Below are 19,223 nucleotides of genomic sequence, written 5' to 3'. Positions count from 1 at the left end.
CCCTTGGGATGTAGCCCTCTTCTTCCATAGACACAGAGACAGCCTACTCTGCCCACTGCCTACCCATCTCCCTAAATATGTAATTTCGTGAAATGGCTCATCTTCCTGTCATCTTAACTGGATTACTAATCATCTAGGAGACCAGGATCTGAGTGTTCTCAAAGGTGTTTCCCGAGATTAATCAAGGACCTCCCTGAATGTGGGAAGTTCCATCAATGGGCTGGCACTCCCGACTGAATGAAAAATGGAAGAAAGGGAAAAGCAAACTAGGCACCAGTGCGCATCTCTGGGTTTTCTGGCTGCAGAAGCAATGTGACAGCCACCTCATGTTCCTGGTGTTGTGCCTTCCCTGTTACAGCGAACTGTATCCCTGTCTCTGAAAACCTGGGCCAAAATCTTTCCTTTCTTAAATTGCTTTTTGCCAGGTATCCAGCTACAGCAAGAAAAGTAACTAAGATCCCACTTAGGGACAGTATGTCGCAGAAGCATTTTCAACCACCATTGTGGCCAGCTTGAGGGTGGTGCCTTCCAGAGCTCAGTTAGAGGCTTCAGGGATGGAAGACTGGACCCCAAAAGGATTGGCTGGCTGTCCAGTAACATGGCAATTTTGAGTGCACATGATGCAAGAACAATGTTTTTGTTTGTTTGTTTTTAACACCTTGCCCCTTTCTCTTACTCAGGACAAGAAAGTCCCCCAGGCTATATAGTCCCCCCCAGGCTATATAGTCCCCCCCCCCCCCAGCGCTTTTCCCCACTCTCTGGAAACTGCTTAGCAGCCCTGTCCTACCTCCGCTCACTGACCTGATATGTCACTCAGAATTTCTTGTTTAATGTCATTTTTCCCTAGTAGGTCCCAATAGAGTCGAGGCCATCTCTGTGGTTATTTCAGCCACCTTTCCTTGCTAGGTACAGATCTCAGCATGCAGTGGGATCCTTCCAAATGTTTGTCGAAATAAATGAATTAATCTAGGGAATGAATGTGGAGCTTTTCTATTTCCTTTGACCTTCAAATTTAATTAAAGGTTGCTTCAAAGTATTTATTATTTCTCTTATAAAAAACCTTACTTAAAATAATAAAATGGGCAAGTGTATGTGTGACTTTTTCTTAGGAAATGCTAGCCAGGGCTGGGGTTCTTTAATTTAGTCAAACTTTAATAAAAGTTCTTATTTATGTTCTCTTAGAGGTCTTCCAAGATATGACATTTTGCCAATTTGGTGTCCTTTTCTTTCATCTAGGACTCAAATTTGAACCCTTTCTTTTTTAAGCAGAGAGACTTGATACAGACTTATTACATGCCAGAGTATGTGACAAATGTAATTAAAATAATATTATATTCAAAATAGAACAGAAATAGAAATTAGTGACCTGGAATGGAGCGAGTGAACAGAAAGACTGGTCACCAAGTTCTCTCAGACCTAAGTAACTGCAATAAAAATATCATATTCACACTGAATACCATACAGCAAACAATAGCTCTAGAGCCCAATAGGAAACATTTAGACTGTAGAAAAACATTTAACATTTGAGAAAATTCTGTTAAAGAAATGTTACTGTTCAGGGTAGTGATAAAGAAAAAAGAAAGAAATGTTACCTTTCTTAGCTTTGAAACAGGAAAAGCAACCACAAAAGAAAGCAATTGAACTAAGGTTGGTTAAAATCTTGGTATAATAAGAACTACAATAAGTAATAGTATTACTACTCTCTCTCTCTCTATTTTTTTTTTTTTTTTTTTTTACATAGAGTTTCTCTGTATAGCCTTGGCTGTCCTGAACTCACTCTATAGACTAGGCTGGCCTCAAACATCTCATGGAGATCTGCCTGCCTCTGCCTCTGCCTCCTGAGTGCTGGGATTAAAGGCGTGTACCATCACACCTAGCTAAAATTACAGATCTTAAAAACTCCAAATCTGAAAATTTCTGAGCAGCAACATGAAACCCAAATAAAGAACTCCACCCTTGATCCCACTCGATGGGTTACAGTCAAACTCAGTTGTCTTAAAATATTTTGCAAAGTTACTCATGTAAAAGATATCCTTGAAACATGTCACATGTTGAGACTTGGGTCTTATCCTCCAAGATATATTTATACACAAATACAGTCCAAAATTTAAAAATCTCTAGGGATCCTCTTGTTCTTGGGGCTTTTGTGTTGTTTTGTTTTCTGTTTTTTATTTTTTGAGACAGGGTTTCTCTGTGTAGCCTTGGTTGTCCTGGACTCACTTTGTAGACCAGGCTGGCCTTGAACTCGCAAGGATCCACCTGCCTCTGCCTCCTGAGTGCTGGGATTAAAGGCATGCGCCACCACTCCTGGCTTGTTCTTGTTTTCTTTCACTGTGACAAAGCACCCAAGAAAACTATCTTAGAAGAGGAAAAGCTTATTTTGGCTCATGGTGTCAGTGCTTTTAGTCCGTGGCCTCTAGGACACATTCCTGTAGGACTATGGCAGCATAGTGGTGGAGCCACAAGAAAGAGGTAAGGGGAGGGTCCTCATAATCTTCCAAACACACACCTCCACAGGCCTAGCTTCTTTCCAACTCTCCCACCCTGCCACCCCCTTCCCAAGACAGGGTTTCTCTGCATAGCCCTGGCTGTCCTGGAACTTGCTCTGTAGACCAGGCTGGCCTCGAACTCATGGAGATCTGCCTACCTCTGCCTCCCAAGTGCTGGGATTAAAGGTATGCGCCATCACTGCCTGACCTGTTTTCTAACTCCTAAAGTTTCCATCACTGTCCAAGGGTGTCACAAGGTGAAAACCAAGCCTTTAGCTTTCTGGGGGACATTTACAATGTGAACCATGACACCTCTGGAGCTAAGAAAAATAGAGTAGCATCAAAAATGTCCCCATCCAGCATAATTGAAAAGTGTCAGCCTCTACACAGACATGAGCCAAATCTCTGAGAGAAAGACCCAATCCCAGTAAAGTTACAAGCAGACAGGCAGTTCACACATACACAAGTTAAAAATAAGTGAGTTCCTAGAGGACATCTTCTCTAACCTTTGAGAGAGGGTGGTGTGTAGGATGAAGGGCACAGGAGTGGTGCTTTAACGCCACTTTTCTTTGCAGTTTCTAAACCTACAAGATGGGACTATTGTACCTATTGTGAAGAAATTGCTTTTTAAAGTTTCTGACAATACTATGCCTCATTTGCAACAAAGCTTCCCAAAACATCACATAGGAAAAGAGGCAGGGAATGATTATTATGATCCATCTAGACCTTGATCCTTGTCTTATAAGTTACTAAATAGACCTGGTAACAGTTCCTAAAAGGTTTAGTTTGTCTCAAGAGTTCCTGTTTTCTCGAGTACACAAACTCCGTTCGGCCACCAGGGGGAGCCCGAGTCATTCATTAGGCTGAAGCCCAGCATTGGCAAACCACGGTTTGTCAGGTTCCTGCAGCGCTGTCTCTAACCAGAAGGCACCTGGGACTCCACGTCCATCTGGACATGCAGATCTGCCACCTGCTCTAGTGCGTGTTCCTTTACTCCCTCAAGAGCGTGGATGGACCCAGGTGACTCCCGCTAGGAGGCAGAAGGGACCCTCGAGTCCCGGGGCTGACCTCACAAACAAGGGCCATTGTCAAGCAGACTGGATGGGAATAATTTGGGGGGAATGCCAGTCCTTTCCAGGAGATGAATATCTGAACGTTCCGGTAACTCTTAGCACTCAGACCACCCTGGAGGATCAGAGGAGTGCAAATTCAGAGTGATTTGTAGGAACTGTTTTCCACTTATGTTTGCGAGGAAGCAGTGAAGGATGTGGCTTTGCTCAGAATTTTCCCGTCTCCACCTGAACGCTGGGCTGTCAGTGCTCTGGCTTGATTCACTGAATTAAACAAGTCACCAGCTAATTTGTTCTCTCACGACTGTCCTTTGAGGAGAAAGGGTGTTAGGAATGGGAATGAAGAATGCTGAAAAACAAGGCAGTTTCAAGAGGCAGGACTCTGCAAAAGTAGGTCACCCTGGCTCTCCACTGGGCAAAAAGGCTGGAATCCTATTAACCTCCATCGGGCAGGCTTGGGTGGGGTGGGGGTGGGTTGTTAGGGCAAAACAAAACTTGGCTGCCTGCAGGCTTCCTAATTTGACTTCCTAATGAGATTTAGAAAGGAAAGGGGGTCCAGGGTTTGGGAAAATCGAAGGACAATTCCTTTCCCTTAACAAGCCCCTAGTGTGGAGTGGAAAGGTTTTGGGTGTTCGGGAGCTGACTGTTGAGTGTTTGCCATCAATTAATTTCTTTTCCTCCTCCTCCTCTTCCTCCTCCCCTACCTCTTCCTCCTCCTCCTCCTCCTCCTCCCCTCCCTCCTCTTCCTCCTCCTCCCCCTCCTCCTCCCTACCTCCTCTTCCTCCCCCTCTTCCTTCTCCCCTACCTCCTCCTCCCCCTCCCCTTCTTCCTCCTCCCCTACCTCCTCTTCCTCTTCCTTCTCCTCCTCCCCCCTCCCCCTCCTCCCTTCCCCCTCCTTTGGTTTGTTTCCACTGAGTCTCAGGAAGCCTGAGGGACAGGTGACATGTGGGAAGGCATACCCCAAATAATACTTCTTTCAGTTTTTCAAAAAGTCTTTCACATCCTGGAAGAAGAAAAACACAAACAAGAAACACCTCCAACCCCCAAACAAAACAAAACAAAACAAAACAACAAAAACCCCCTCCGAGCCACCAAGACACACACACACAAAATCAACTCTGCTTCATATTTACCCCTTTGAGGTCTCAGTTCAGCCAGTCTTAGTCTTCTATGCCAAGCTTAACTAGATCATTCGTATTTATGACCCTGCTACTCTGGCCCGATTCCCTTTGCTGCGTGCACGTTTCCCCATCCCACAGCAGAAGGGCTGTGTGTGTGGACGCTAAGGCCTTGGCTGACTTACTGCCTCCGCTGAGTGGGGCCTACCTGGACATATTTCTCGCAGTCTTCTCTGGGTTTGCGGGGTGGGGGGAGGGGGAGGACTATATTTTCTTGGGGACCTTTTTGCTGTTCTCTTTTGATTTCTTTTGAAGGCAAGTCTCTACCATGAAGAGTGGGAACTCCTGGGGACTGTCTTATTCCTAAATTCTCCCCATCCCCTGTCATCTGTACCCTGCTTTGGGACAGTCTCTCATTCATCCTTGGCTCAGTTTTGCATCCGCAAAAAATTTTAGCCCTGAAATTCAGAGCTACCTAACTAACTGGGCACTTGGCCTTCATATAAAGGTTTTGAGGGCATTTTAAACAATGTATCATGGGCAGACTCGATCTCATTGGCTTTCTTATCAAACTTGGTCTAATGTCCCCAGCCATGGTCAAGACTTCCTAATTGAGTCAGCCCCATACCTAAAAAGCATGTTGACCATTCCACCTCCCTCATCTTTTTTTCCCTCTCTCAGTCTGTCACCACAGCTGTCATTTTTATCGACTACTGCTTACCTCTGCATCTCTCTCTGGTTCCTTCTACCATCCCATTGGAAGTTTCGGTTACCTGCCTCCTGGCTCTCTGCAGCCGCCCGCCTGCCTTTCTCACCTCATTCAACCTTCCATGCTGGAGCCTCAGCACTGCTATCACCTTTTGGGCTTTCAAATGCTGTCTGATCATGTTCTTCTGCTGGAAACTCTTCGATAAGTGTTTTAATTTAAAAATTAAAAAAGCGTTCACGTTTGTTGGTCTATTTATTATGCTAGATTCCACAGGGACATTGCCATACCAGTATACAATGTACTTTGACCATGTCTCTCCTATCCCAACCTCCTGATGACCCTACTGTTCTTAAATTTTTAATATTGCATAGCTTGGCCCCACATGAAGCTCGCCTTTGATTTTAGCATCTAGTTATGCAGAAATTAGAAACCTTTTAGTGCTATGACTGTGCTCTTTTCATCTTCACTTTGACCTCGCCATGACTCCATTTTACATATAGGTCACATTGTGCTAAATGTCTTTCCCCACTGAACTGCAGGTCCCCAGGAAGAGTTCACTCACCACAGGATCCCCAGCCCCCCTTCTATGGAACCTGCCTTTGGATCTTAATAAGTATATACTGAATCAATGAAGTGTTTAGGTTGTCATTGCTTGAAGGATTTGGGGTAAAGTGGAGGTCGGATTTTGTTTCCTGTCATTGTGAGACAAGAGTTAATTTATTACTGATACTCTGCTATTAATTTCAGCTTGACTAGCAGAGAGAAATATATTTAAAAAGTGAGAAAATGAACGTGTCATTACTGAATCTGAGGGATCTTGTTATAAAGAGGGAAGATGGCTTAGGGCCAGTCATCTGGATTTGACTGACACTCCATCCCGCCCTCAATTAGACCACAAGGTAACACTGGGCCTGTCACGGAAGGGGCACATCTGAGTTTCAGCATCTGTAAAAGGGTCACCATGAGGGTGGATAGAGAGAATTCCTCTAAGTGCCAACTGAGGTGACTGGGCTCTTGTGGATATTTACAGGGAAAGGTACTCCCTGCCCCATCTCTCCTGAACACACATTTTTTGGGGAACAGAAAGATGCTAAAAAGCGGGGGACACAACAGATTTGGATTAGTAAAAGATCACTTAGTGCAGCCGATGAAGTTGGATTATCGGGACTTATAGAGTGAGCTGAGGCAGGTCAGGAGTCAAGGGCTGATGGGAGAAGATAACCAGCTAAGGACAGCCTGAGAGACATCAAGAAGGACAGTAAGTGAAGGTTTGTGGGCCACTGCACTTAGATGTTTCCCCACAGGAAGAAGAATAGGGTTTAAAAAAAAATTTGTTTGTTTGTGTTTTTTAAGATAGAGTCTCACTGTGTAGCTCTGCCTAACCCAGAACTTACTATGTACACCAGGCAGGCTTCAAACTCAGAGATCTGTTGCACCGTGGGGACATTAGACGAAGTTTGATGGGAAAGCCAATGAGGTCGACTCTGCCCATGATATGTTGTTAAAAATGTCCTCAAAACATTTATATGAAGGCCAAGTGCCCAGTTAGTTAGGTAGCTCTGAATTTCAGGGCTAAAATTTCTGCGGATGCGAAACTGAGCCAAGGACAAATGAGAGACTGTCCCAAAGCAGCGTACAGATGACAGGGGATGGGGAGAAGTTAGGAATAAGCCAGATAATTGATCCCATTGTGAACTCCATGATTGTGAACTGTAAAAGCCTGTTTATGGTTTGCTGTGGCTCAGTCCTAACACACACCTTTAATCCAAGAGTTTTCTGTACACAGGATTTAATAAAGTTAACCCTAGGTCAAGAGGTGGAGCAAGAAACCAGCTGACAGGGATTAAGTAGACAGGAGGGTGTTTAAGACGGCGTGGAGAAGAAGGAGCTCTTTCGCTCTTTGGCTTTTGGCTTTTGGCTTTTGGCCTTTTCCTCCTGGGCTATCAGCTGAGCTAGCAAGCTTTTGGGTTTTGGCCTTTTCCTTCGGGACATGAGCTGAGTAGGAAGGTCAGCTGGGTGCTGTCTCTGCCTCTCTGAGCTAGTAGGTTTTCACCTCAGTATCAGGCTCCTGAGTCTTCAGTGGTAAAAACTAAAGTGGGATTTAGTTTTTTTTTTTTGATAACAACAGAGAGCCACCTGTTTCTTCCTCCCAAGTACTGGGATTAAAGGCACACGCCACCACACCGAGTTATGAAACATAGCTTTGTGTGAAGAGGAAAAGCCCCATTTTGGACACAATGAGTTCAAGTTCAATGTGAGCCATCTGTGGAGAGGTATTCCCCAAACTGTTCTCTCTCTGACTTTGTCTCTCTCTTTCCATCCTATCCATTAAAACAACCAACCAACCAAGCAATCTCCTATCCATCTATCATCTAGTATTTATCACTGGTAATCTACCCACCCACCTGGGATCGTGGTAATTTGAAACTGGCAGCATCCCCCTAGATCACTTCAGGCTTCAGAACAGATAAACTCTCCAAGGGACAGAGCTGACAGAGACAAGAGAGGGTCTGAGAACTGGGACCAGTGCAGGTGTGGTGTCCCATGAATCAGGATTGCTGTGTCGCCATGGCGTGGGACATATGTGTATCCAGTCTACTGGACTGAGGGCACAAGGGAACGTGCCATGGTTAATCGTGTGTCTGAGTTGGTTCCCTATGGTGGATGGAAGACAACTGGGGGAAACAGCGACCAACTCTATAGTCCCAAGGCAACAAGACTTCTGACATGGCCAACACCTTCCTGGCTTGCTCATTTGAGAGATATTACTAACCTTAATGGCACAACCAGTATTAAGTGACCATGAGCTAGGTGGCTTCTAGCACAAGGGTTGGATGGGACAGGGAGAGCAAGTGTCTCTTTGGTACTTACACATTGACAGGCTGCCAGGCTGGCCACTGGGCTTTGGCTTTGATGACAGTGAGCACCTCATCACTCTGCAAGAGAACCACACACGTTTAATGTAGAGAGCTGGGCTTCCAGCAAGCAGAGGACCTGAGTGTAGTGATGTTGGGTATCCCCACTTTATTCCTCCATGTGCCATGGATCCATCCCCCCCTCCCCCGCAACACCAGGAGGTGGCACCGAGTGTCCAGGGTGTTGGTAGAGTCTGGCTATGGATAACCCCACTCAGTCACACCTTAGTTCTTCAGTCTGGCCCATCCCCCACTGGATCCAGCTGTGACCCAGACTTCACCTCTATTGGCTAGACTTCCCTACTTGCTCAGCATGAAGGGCTGAGTCACAAGTTTAGGGTCCAGACACAGAGGGGCCTGGTCAGCAGGCTCTGGAAGGTAGCCAACACTTCAATCTGAGTGCTGTCACCCTGAGCCACCCTCCTGCCGTGGAGACCTATTCCCTCAGACAAGGAGGCCAGAACAAAGCCCTCAGACCAATTCCCCTTGTGACATGTACTCTATTTTGATGGGACAATGCAAAGAGCATCATTAAATTGTAGGAAACCTCAAATAACTTCTGAGGAAGAATTTGAGAATTAATATTTTGAAGGCAAATGCTATGTGGGCATCACAAGGCAAAGGTCAGAATCCCACGGATCTTGCTTGACTCGATGTTGAGATCCACTTGGGTTTTAACTTTCAGTTACACACACTGTCGTGAGCAGTCTGCATAGCTTAGGCTCATCCTTAATGGAGATCTCTGACCAGAGTTGGCTGGCCCCAGCTGCTGCCTTCCCTTTTCCTGGGCCCGACAACTCAGACACTATCAACCATAACACATAGGAAAACCCAGAGAATGCCAACATTTGGGGGCAGGAAGAGCTGTGCTCACAACTGGGCAGAGCTCTGAGTTCCAGGGGGTGAGGGTGGGAGTGGGGGCAGAGCCTTGTTTGGTTGTCCCAAGGCTACTTCCCAGGCCTCAGAGCCATACCGGCACTAGGTGCCTAGAACTTATCTGGGGTGAACTGGTGAGCTGGAACTCCTTGGAACTCCCCTGAGAAAGCTGGAAGTAAAGGACCACAGCGGCCCCCTCCCCCCCCCCCCCCCCCCCCCCCCCCGCCAAACATTATAAAAGCCCTTCTCTGCCTGAAGGCCTTGACTACAATCAGAAAAGGGGTCATGGATAGGCCTCTGACAGGGAGGGCGCTTTATCCAGATCAAACTAGGTTTGGACTGCTGGTGGCTTGGGTGAGGAGAAGGCCAGGAGTTGGGACAAGCTGACAGAATTTCCAGCCTCTTTCTGAGTGTGATCTCCCTAGGCAGCTACGGTGGGTGGAAGAAAGAACCACTGGCCATGTAGACAACCCCACGTTCCCAGGTCTGTGGGGGAAAAGCCTGTCCTGGCCTCCTGAGTGCTTCCATTTCTCATAAAAGATTTAGGCACTTGTTTATAACGTGCTTTTTGGTGAGGGGCTAATGGAAGCTGTCCACTACAAAGTCACACACAGAAAGGACAAAAGCTATTTCTGCAATGCCAGATCTGCATTCCCCACAGCATCTATGTCCACATGGGGTCTTCCCTCTGCCTTTGGACCCACTTCTCCTCCTGAGGCTCCTTCTATATCCAAGTCAAAAGCACTAGATGCCTGAGCGGATGAGGACGATCTCCATCTCCCTCCAGCTCCTGCCCAGTCAGGACCTCAGTCAGGACCCCTGTACCCTCTCCTCTGTATGCCCACAAATCTGGCCGAGCGATTCCCCATCCTGAGCCATCAACAGCTCTCCATGACTTGCGTGGTCATATCTTCTTTCCTGCACACGAACCATGAGGCCTTCCTCATCTAGCACTGGAACTACATTCCTCTTTTTGCTTTTGGATTTCAGAATAGTACACGCTTATTGTGGAAATTTTTTGGCATCACAGGAGCACACCATGTAAATGGTGGGTACATCCTGCTTCAGCATCCTCCCTGCCCCTGTCTCCTTTCCTCCTCCAGAATCTCACAGTTTCATATGGATCCTTCCAGGCCTCTTATTATGCATGAGCAGCCATGTGTGTGTTTGCGTGTGGACTATATATACTTCCTTCAAAAACCCTCACCATACTGGGAGTCTTGCCTGTACTCCGACTTTTTACCACATCACAGGAATGTTTCCTTTGCAACATTCTATAGACTCCATAGGATATATACCAAACGGCACAGCTCACAGTTAAAATTCTCAAGTGCTGGAAACCTTCACATCAGGGCAAGCCAGTTCACAACATTGAAATGAAGCCCAAGATGCAAGCTCTGAGTAATGAGAGGCTGTCGGCTAAGAAATACCTCACTAAAGCAATACAATCAATGTGGGCGGAGTCGAGGCAGCCATGGAGCCAGCTGGCCCTACAGATTCACCTTGCTTTACAATTAAATCATGGTTTTTGGGTCCTAGCTAATGACATATTGATTTTGCTTCTGCAGTTACCCAGCAACAATAGTCCAGACCCATTACTGCTTTGCTTATCTGCATTATTTTCCATGTACAGATGTTCCAAGGATGCTGGGTCTCTAAGCGTGGGCAAGACAGCTCCTTACTGTAAATGGTTCCATCTGGAGCTTACACTGCGTGGCCCATCTACAGCATACTATTGTTCCCTTTTTGTGATAATTCATGCTATTTACTGAAATAAGAGGTATTCTGGGACATTCATTTCAAATATAAAATATTTTTCTTAGACCTGAGTAAATACACACCTGAGAGTACAGCCCTTACAAGGTTGAGGTAAGATGGCCTTGAGTTAGAGGCCAGCCTGGGCTATGTAAGGAGATTATACCACCACCTGCCCAACAACCAACCAACTAAACAAATGACCAGCCCCCTAAGAAACCCCTAAATATTTTTGTTGAGCACCAAATTATTTATGATGTAAACTAAATCATATAGCACTGGAGACAGCCTGAATTATTCATGACCATATCCACATAGTTGGGTACCCATGGGCACTCAGTAACATGGCATATTTCTTTGTATCTTTTTTTTATATTATTATATCCCTTTTTCTTTCTTTCTTTTTCTGGTTTTTTAAGGGTTTCTTTGTGTAGCCTTGGCTGTCCTGGACTTGCTTTGTAGACCAGGCTGGCCTCAAAATCACAGAGATCCACCTGCCTCTGCCTTCTGAGTGCTGGAATTAAAGGTGTGTACCACCATGCTTAGCTGATTCTTTTAACTCTTAAAAACACACTTAAAAGTAAATATCCACATATTTATATTATATAGATGATGCATTCCTTATCTTTTAATTTTATTTTTTATGAGTCTATGTGTGTGAGTATGTGTGTATGTTTGTATGTGTGTATGTGTGTTTGTGCGTATAAAATAACAGTCCATTAGTAGTGGATATTTAACTGTTTCTGTAAGTGACAGAGTAATGAAGATTTGTATGCCAATTTCACACACCCGTGTTCTCGAGTCATTGCATGATCAAAAGACAAAGACATGTAAAACTGTGCTTGGGCCCTCCATATGCTTGTGTTAATAAATATTCCATAAACAATATATGTGCACCAGCTTCTGGGGTATTTGCACACGCAAGGTATGGCTGCTATTTAATATTTACCAGTCAAGCAGGCTAGAAAGTAGTGTGGTTGAAGAAACAAACTCTGGGCCCAAACCTGAATTCAAATCCTGACTATACCATTGGCTGATTCTGAGTCTTTTGGCAAGTCTCCTGACCCCCTGCTCAGTTTTGTCATTTGTGAAATGGGACTGTTTAGGGAACTACATGGCCACGTGACCTTTTGATACAGAGAGTGCTCCAGAAAAATCAGCCTTGCTCTGCAGGTGCGTTCGCCGTGAGTGGCGCTGGACTGGAGAGGCTCTCAGTGCAGAGTGGAGATCGCTCGTTGTAGCTACACACAGAGCCTCAGGAGAGCTTCCTTGTGTACCGCTGAGCTCTGAGGTTTCTGTGGTCATGGAAGCATGGATGCAGCCGCTGGAGCTCTGGGCATTTCATACTCTGAAGAACGCCAGGCTTAAATTCAGAGTAAGCAATCTATGCGTCAGACTTAAATGAAAAGCTTGTTTTAACAAGCCTCTAAGGTGCAGCAAGGCTCTTCCAAGGATCCTTCGAGCCCCTTTACACCTCCCATAGGACACTTTTCAAATGAGGTACTTCAAGGCAGCCATAGTGTAGGCCTTGTTTGGATGCTGTTAGCACTTTCCCAAAGATGTGCCAATTAAAATAAACTCCCCCAAAGAAACTGCAGGTCACCCTTGTCTGTCTTACATTTTGCTTTCAGTAAACACGTTGGGAGATGTGGCCGCCGCACTAGCACCAAGCTACTAGTGCCACGTGGGAAAAGCATAGCCCTAACAGGCTGTGGGACCAAGTCAGACTGGAGGGATGAAGACAGACCTGGAGCAGGCGTGGGCAGAAATGGCAGTGGTGGGAGGTGGGAATGTGGGGTCAGGGTGGGACCTTCACCCAATACTGGCTGTGCCCACAGCCAGAGACTGGCTAAGTCTGTCCTCTCCTTCCTCCTGGACTTCTAGTTTCCTTCTTGGCACTTATCTGACTCCTCACCTTTGACCTCACCTCCCAGTTAGACACCAAAGTGATTTCTTTACTCTGAGGCTTCCTGTCAGTCATCTCACCATCAGCTCAGGCTCCCTGCCTGAGATACCAATGTGCTTTCTCTTCCCAGAAAAAGAAGTGAGATAGAGTTGGTGATCAGAGGGAGAAAGGAACAGAAACAACCATGGTGACTTACTATTTTTGTGTGTCAGGCTATAGTGATGATGTCATGACCTACAGGGATCATGTGACTGAATGTGATGGCTGTGTGATTCAGCGAAAGGTTTCATAACATACAATGACCAAATGAATGCACAATGTATTTTAAAAACAAAGCCCTGATAAACCCAAAGTGTTTCTGGATGCACTCACCTGCATTGTATCATGTGACTTCACTGCAGCCTGGTTTAGAACACACAATATGTTCTTTGCACTGAGTGGGACGTCACACCACACCAAGCTAGTGTGTTTGGCTTAGATGCAAAACTCTTGTGTGTTATGGACCCCAGTGCTGTTACCTAGGAAGTTCTCAGCTCTTATAGAGACACTGTTTCACTCATGGAAACAAAGACAATATATTGGCCTTCCCATCCCTCAGCGTACAAGCATCAAGTTAGTGTATCTTTAGTGTATTGTGTTACAGTATCTGACTTTTAAAGTTGTTTGAGTTGTGATTTGACTTTAACAAAAAATATTAAATTAACTTTGGTTTGGCATAAGAACAGGATTTCTGGCAATTTCTGAAATGTCCCTAAATATACCTCAGTAATTTACAGTGTACATTCATGTGAAGTGGGCTTCTCAGGACTGATGATTAAAATGTCAAAATAGCAGCCAACTCCGGGAAGCATTGAAGATGCTCTGCATCTTCCAGAACCAAGCATTCAGCCAAAGTTTCATTCCTTGTTTTGTTTTTTGTTTTTTCTTGAGACAGGGTCTCTCTGTGTAGCCTTGGCTGTCCTGGACCTGCTTTGTAGACCAGGCTGGCCTCGAACTCACAGCGATCCACCTGCCTCTGCCTCCCGAGTGCTGGGATTATAGGCATGTGCCACCATGCCCAGCCAAAGTTTCATTCTTTATGTTAAAAAAAAAAAAAAAAAAGCACAGCCACCTTGTCCGTATGTGACTCTGTGCTAGTCTTTAATAATAGTAGGATTATATGTGCTCAACAAATTGTCTTAAAAAAGACTTGTTAGAGGTTATCATCAGAAAACAGTTTGCGTACCTATCTTACATACCTGTGTACCCACAGTTGTGTAAAAATTTCACCTGCAGAAGGGCTTGTGAGTGGAAAAATTTTAAAAAGCCATGTACTGGGCAGCTTGCCAACTATCTGTATATAGTATTCCATTTCATCCATATTGTAAAGCAGTATATAGATAAGGGCTGAACCAGAGCTTAATCTTCAGACTGGCCCCAAATACCCCAGTTGCATGGGAGCTGGGGGCGTGGGCTGGGAGAGCATGCGGCCCCTCAGGTGAGTCCTGGAGGCTCAGAATTTGCAGCAGCATAGGTGTAACAGGAGGCTCAGCAGACAGTGTTCACAACAACTCAAAGGTAGTGCTGTCTGGAGTACTAGTTCCCATGGGACCAGTGGTTGTTGGTGATCTTGTGGGTGGGGACGAGGGTGGGACAGGCTCCTTAAGTTGGAGAAAAAAGTTTTACCAACAAGCGGAAGCCCCTACAACACCAAAGGCGCCTGTAGTGACTCCACCTGTACCACGCAGAGCACATCAGAGTGTTCCTTTGGAACAGCTGTCTTCTGTCCATTACGTAAGTGACTTTACATCCACATGGGAACACGGGTCCCAGCACAGGATGTCCACCCCACAACTCACATCTTTCATCTGCCTGACGCTCTCTCTCCGACACACTTCATTGTGCCCGTTTCACCCGGAGCTCCTCTGAGCTCAGTTGGCAGGTTTCTCAAGCAGCACCTTTCATGAGGCACAGGCCCTTGGTTCTCTCCACGGAAGAGCCTAGAATCCCGTGGACAACCCCTTGAGCACTGTTTGCCTCTGTTATCCGCTTCTGCCCTTTCCCAGACTTCTCTCATAAAACCATGGCTTCCGGCTCTGCGGGTAACTTTGTGCTCCTTGGTGGCATCCGGTGACGAACAGCTGGAAATGAGCCATTTTATGAGGTGATAACAGGGCTGTCACAGCCTTAAAATCAATTGTGCCCAACGGTAGACTCCATCATTTTGACAGGCTTTGAGTTTACTAGGTTATAAATAAGGAGCTTTGTGGTGGTACTTTACAGTTTGCCCAGGATCTCCTGGGTTCCTCACTGTGGTCCTTTGAGGCAGGCAGCTATGTGCTCCTCAGATCTCAGACAAGGTAACTTGGACTCTTATGGAGGTCACCAGTGACCTCGCCATGCCAAATGCTAGGGCTGCACCCAGGAGTACTCAGCAGTGTCTGGCAAAGGGACCTCCTCCCTCTTCTTCAGCACACACACCTGGGGCCCGCAGCCTCAGTGACCATGTTGGCCACTCCTTCTTGGTCTTTTCTGTGGACTTCCTTCACCAGCCTCCAGACACAGACATGCCCAACACTGGTCTCTGATCTTCACATTCTGTACTCTTCCTTGGTGATTTCATGTAGTCCAAGCCTTATACAATCGACTGTACAGGAGGATATTTTTAAAGATTCATTGTGTGTGTGTGTGCACGCGCACGTGCGCTTGTGTATGAATGCCCTGCTCATGGAAGCCAGAAGAAGGTACCAGATTTCCTGGAGCTGGATTTATAGATACTTTAGTTTTGTTCGAGACAGGGTTACCATGTGTTAGCCTTGGCTGTCCTAGAACTCACTCTGTAGATTAGGCTGGCCTCGAACTCACAGAGATCTGCCTGCCTCTGCCTCCCGAGTGCTGGGATTAAAGGCGTGTGCCACCACTGCCCGGCTGAGTTACAGACTCTTAAGCTAACTGACATGGATGCTGGGACCCGAGCCCCACCCTCTGCAGGTGGTCATCCATGAGGCCTCTGTCACACTCATGCCCAGGCCATCAGCATGCGTGATTAGATCCACTTACAAAATGTCCTGACGACCCAGCCTCCCCTCCTGCCCCGGCCCCTGCCCCCCCACTCCTGGCCTAAGCAATCACTGTGTCTCCTAAATAGCGGTAAGCGCTTCTAGCAGGTCTCTCTTCACTCCCCTCCTGCTGTTGTGCTTGGCCCACAGCCTGACTGTCCCCTGAAGGCACATGAGTGGTGGCTTGTTCCCAGGGGGGCAGGGTTGGGAGGTGGTGTGGACCTCTGGGAGGTGAGGACTGGGGGGAGTCCCTGCAATCAGCGGGAAGTGTGCCTGTGGGACCCTGGTTCTGTTCTCATGGGGAAGATGGTCATGGGGCTGGTGCAGGGCGTCTTTCTTTGGAAAGCAATGCCTTTCTCTTGTCTCTGCTCCTTGTCTTACCTTCCTCTGTAATGCAACACTCACACAAATGCTCTCCTCAGAGCCAAGTTGTCGCAGGCACCACTATGGATATGATAAAAAAACAAAAACAGAGCCTTTCTATAGGCCCTTTTCATGTGGCAGCCATATCGTGCTGTTGTGGCCAAAATCCTCTGGCCTTGAAGCTCACAGCGGGTGGGGACCCTGCCAGGCCCCTTGTGCTGTGCCTCTCTCCCCTTTACCTCTCAGACCACATCTGTTTCTTCTCTTCATTCTATTCCAGCAGCACAGACTCCTTGCTTTTTTCCCAACATGCCAGGTGCACTTTGAACTTGGTGTCCACTGTCCCCTCAATGCCAGGTGCACTTTGAACTTGCTATCTGCTGTCCACTCAATGCCAGGTGCACTTTGAACTTGGTGTCCACTGTCCCCTCAATGCCAGGTGCACTTTGAACTTGCTGTCCCCTGTCCCCTCAATGCCAGGTGCACTTTGAACTTGCTATCCGCTGTCCCCTCAATGCCAGGTGCACTTTGAACTTGCTGTCCGCTGTCCCCCCAATGCCAGGTGCACTTTGAACTTCCTGTCCGCTGTCCCCTCAATGCCAGGTGCACTTTGAACTTGCTGTCCACTGTCCCCTCAATGCCAGGTGCACTTTGAACTTGCTGTCCTCTCAATACTGTTCTCCCAGATCTCAGAGCACTCTTTGCTTCTCCTCTTCTGGCTCTTCATTCACATAACGTCCCCTTCTCAATGAAGCCTCTGATGACCACAGCAGTCCTCCACTCCTCCTCCACCCAGCATCTCCATCCTTTTACCTGAGCAGGTTTTCTCTGTAACAATGGTCATGGCCAGCCTCCTGGGTATCCGCTTATTTCGTTTTCACCTGCTGCTGGAAGGTGCAGCAGGAGGGCAAGAGCTTTTGCTTTGCTTACCCCAGTACTGTGCTAGCGTACATACGCTGGGCTGGCCGAGTGAGTGCTGCATGAGTGAGAGGCCAATGGAGAGGCTGGTGTCCTTCGCATCCCAGATCGCCTGCACTGCCTTGGCCTACCATGGGGCCAGGGCCTTGACAGGATATCAAGCTGGGTATCAGCAGGAGCAGTTGAGAGCAGCAGCAGCAGCAGCAGCAGCAGCAGCAGCAGCAGCAGCAGCAGCAGCAGGGTGTGAAAGTCGCCAGGCTGTCAGAGGGAGGGGAAGAGGAGGCGCACGGGGCTGGTTGCTGGACCCAGTGTCATGGTTTCTATTGCTTGTCAACTTGATCTAGAAGCCTTTGTAGCACGGCCTCTGAAAGACTTCCTACATTTGGGTTAATTGAAGAGGGCTGAGCCACCCGGGTGTGAGCAGCACCACTCCAGAGCTGGACTGAATAAAGGGAAGAAACTGAGGAGAGAGCACCAGCATGCATGGTTCTCTGCTTTCTGCCTATGGATGTTCTGTGACCAGATGCCTCAAGATCTTGCCGCCATGCATTCCCAGTCGTGACGGAGGGCGTCCTCACACTGTGAGCCAGAAGAAGCCCCGCCTCACTTAAGTTGTACTCGTTGGGTGTTTCGCAACAGCAATAAGGAGTAATTAACACCTGTGACTGAGCTCACAGGTTCCATGGCAGCCTCTGGAGCAGTGGTTCTCAACCTGTGGGTCACGACCCATTTGGAAGTCACGTGTCCTGCATATCAGACATTACATTGCAACTCACCATAGTATCAAAATTACAGTTACGAAGCGGCACATGGAATGATTTTACGGTTGTGGGTCTCACCACAACACGAGGGTCGCAGCATTAGGAAGTCTGAGAACCGCTGCTCCTCAGCATCCCAATGATCACTGGCTGGCCACGAGTAAGAGCTCATTCGATGCCTTGTCCCCGTGGGAAGCAGCTGCCATCCCCAGCTCCCATCTGATCAGCTATTTCAGAGCTAGGGAGACTATCTGAAGCCCATTCTCAGATCTGCACAGAAGCATTTCGTATTCAATTTCTTTTTATTTCCTTTCATACACAGCCCGTAATTCCGATGGGAAAATTGCATAATGCTTGCAGATCACAATTTTCCCGAGGTGTTTTTGAGGACGTGGCTTGGCAATCGTGAAACTGGAGAGGAAGGGCCTTTGGAGCAGCCCTGGGCCAGCCCACTGCTCACTGCGCCCCAGCCAGAGCAGCCTGAACTGGGCTGGCAGCTCTGAGGTCTTCTACTGTCATCTCAGCCATCCGCTTGGCTTGCCCTTTGGTTGGGTTTAACTTCTGGGTTATTATCATGTCCTTACTGTGTTCGTGACAGTCCCCTTGTCCTCTGAGTCTGAAGACAAGGGTAGGGCATGCACATCACTCCTGTGTCACTAGGTCCTTGTTTTTCTGAAGCTACGTCTCCCACCTCCCTCCTCGCCATCTCCAGGGAAGAGGGAGACCTTTGCGTGGGTACCATAGCTTGAGAGGTAGATGGGGCCAGGCCAGGTGACACTAATTTCTTGGAGTTGACAGCAAATTCATGTGGGACAGACCGTGCTCAGCAGGAGGCTGTCTTCTTTCAAACAGGAGCAGCTGTAAGAAAGCCATGTGAGCCCAGAGAGGGCAAGCCACACCTCACTCCACACCAGGGCTGGCGGCAGGTGCCTCCAACTGGAAAAGCAGCCCGGCTTGCTGGGCATGGGAGCAGCTGTGTGATCTCAGTGGTACAGCCCTACGCTGGCCTTTTCCCAGTCCTACCCTGCATCCCAGGGACAGGTCCCCTCTCTGAAGCCAGAGGTAGAACCAATGAAGTGCTTAACCTACAACCTCAGCACCATTCCCCACACACAGAAGGCATGCAGAGAATACTTAAGGCCTGAATAATGGATTAGTTAATTAAATCATTAATGGCAAGCTAGAGGAAGTCTTGCCCTTTGCTGCCCTTTCCGGGAGGGAGTGAAGGATGGGGGTGTGTACAGGGAGGGGTGAGTGTGTGTGTGTGTGTGTGTGTGTGTGTGTGTGTGTGTGTGTGTATGGGTGACT

General features: G+C 47.4%; 1 protein-coding gene across 1 annotated transcript in view; it reads right to left on the bottom strand.

The window, feature by feature from the left end:
* Positions 1 to 19,223, bottom strand: part of Spon1 (spondin 1) — a 290,135-nt gene that overhangs the window by 16,625 nt on the left and 254,287 nt on the right. The window contains exon 7 of the mRNA XM_051149253.1: positions 8,258 to 8,322. Within this exon, the coding sequence (XP_051005210.1) occupies positions 8,258 to 8,322 (65 nt within the window). The remainder of the gene's footprint in view (positions 1 to 8,257; positions 8,323 to 19,223) is intronic.

The sequence above is a fragment of the Acomys russatus genome, chromosome 7 (genome assembly GCF_903995435.1).
Source record: "Acomys russatus chromosome 7, mAcoRus1.1, whole genome shotgun sequence".
NCBI classification, from domain to species: Eukaryota; Metazoa; Chordata; class Mammalia; order Rodentia; family Muridae; genus Acomys; species Acomys russatus.
The sequence above is the reverse complement of the archived record's forward strand: the minus strand, read 5'-3'. Positions and strand labels throughout refer to the sequence as shown.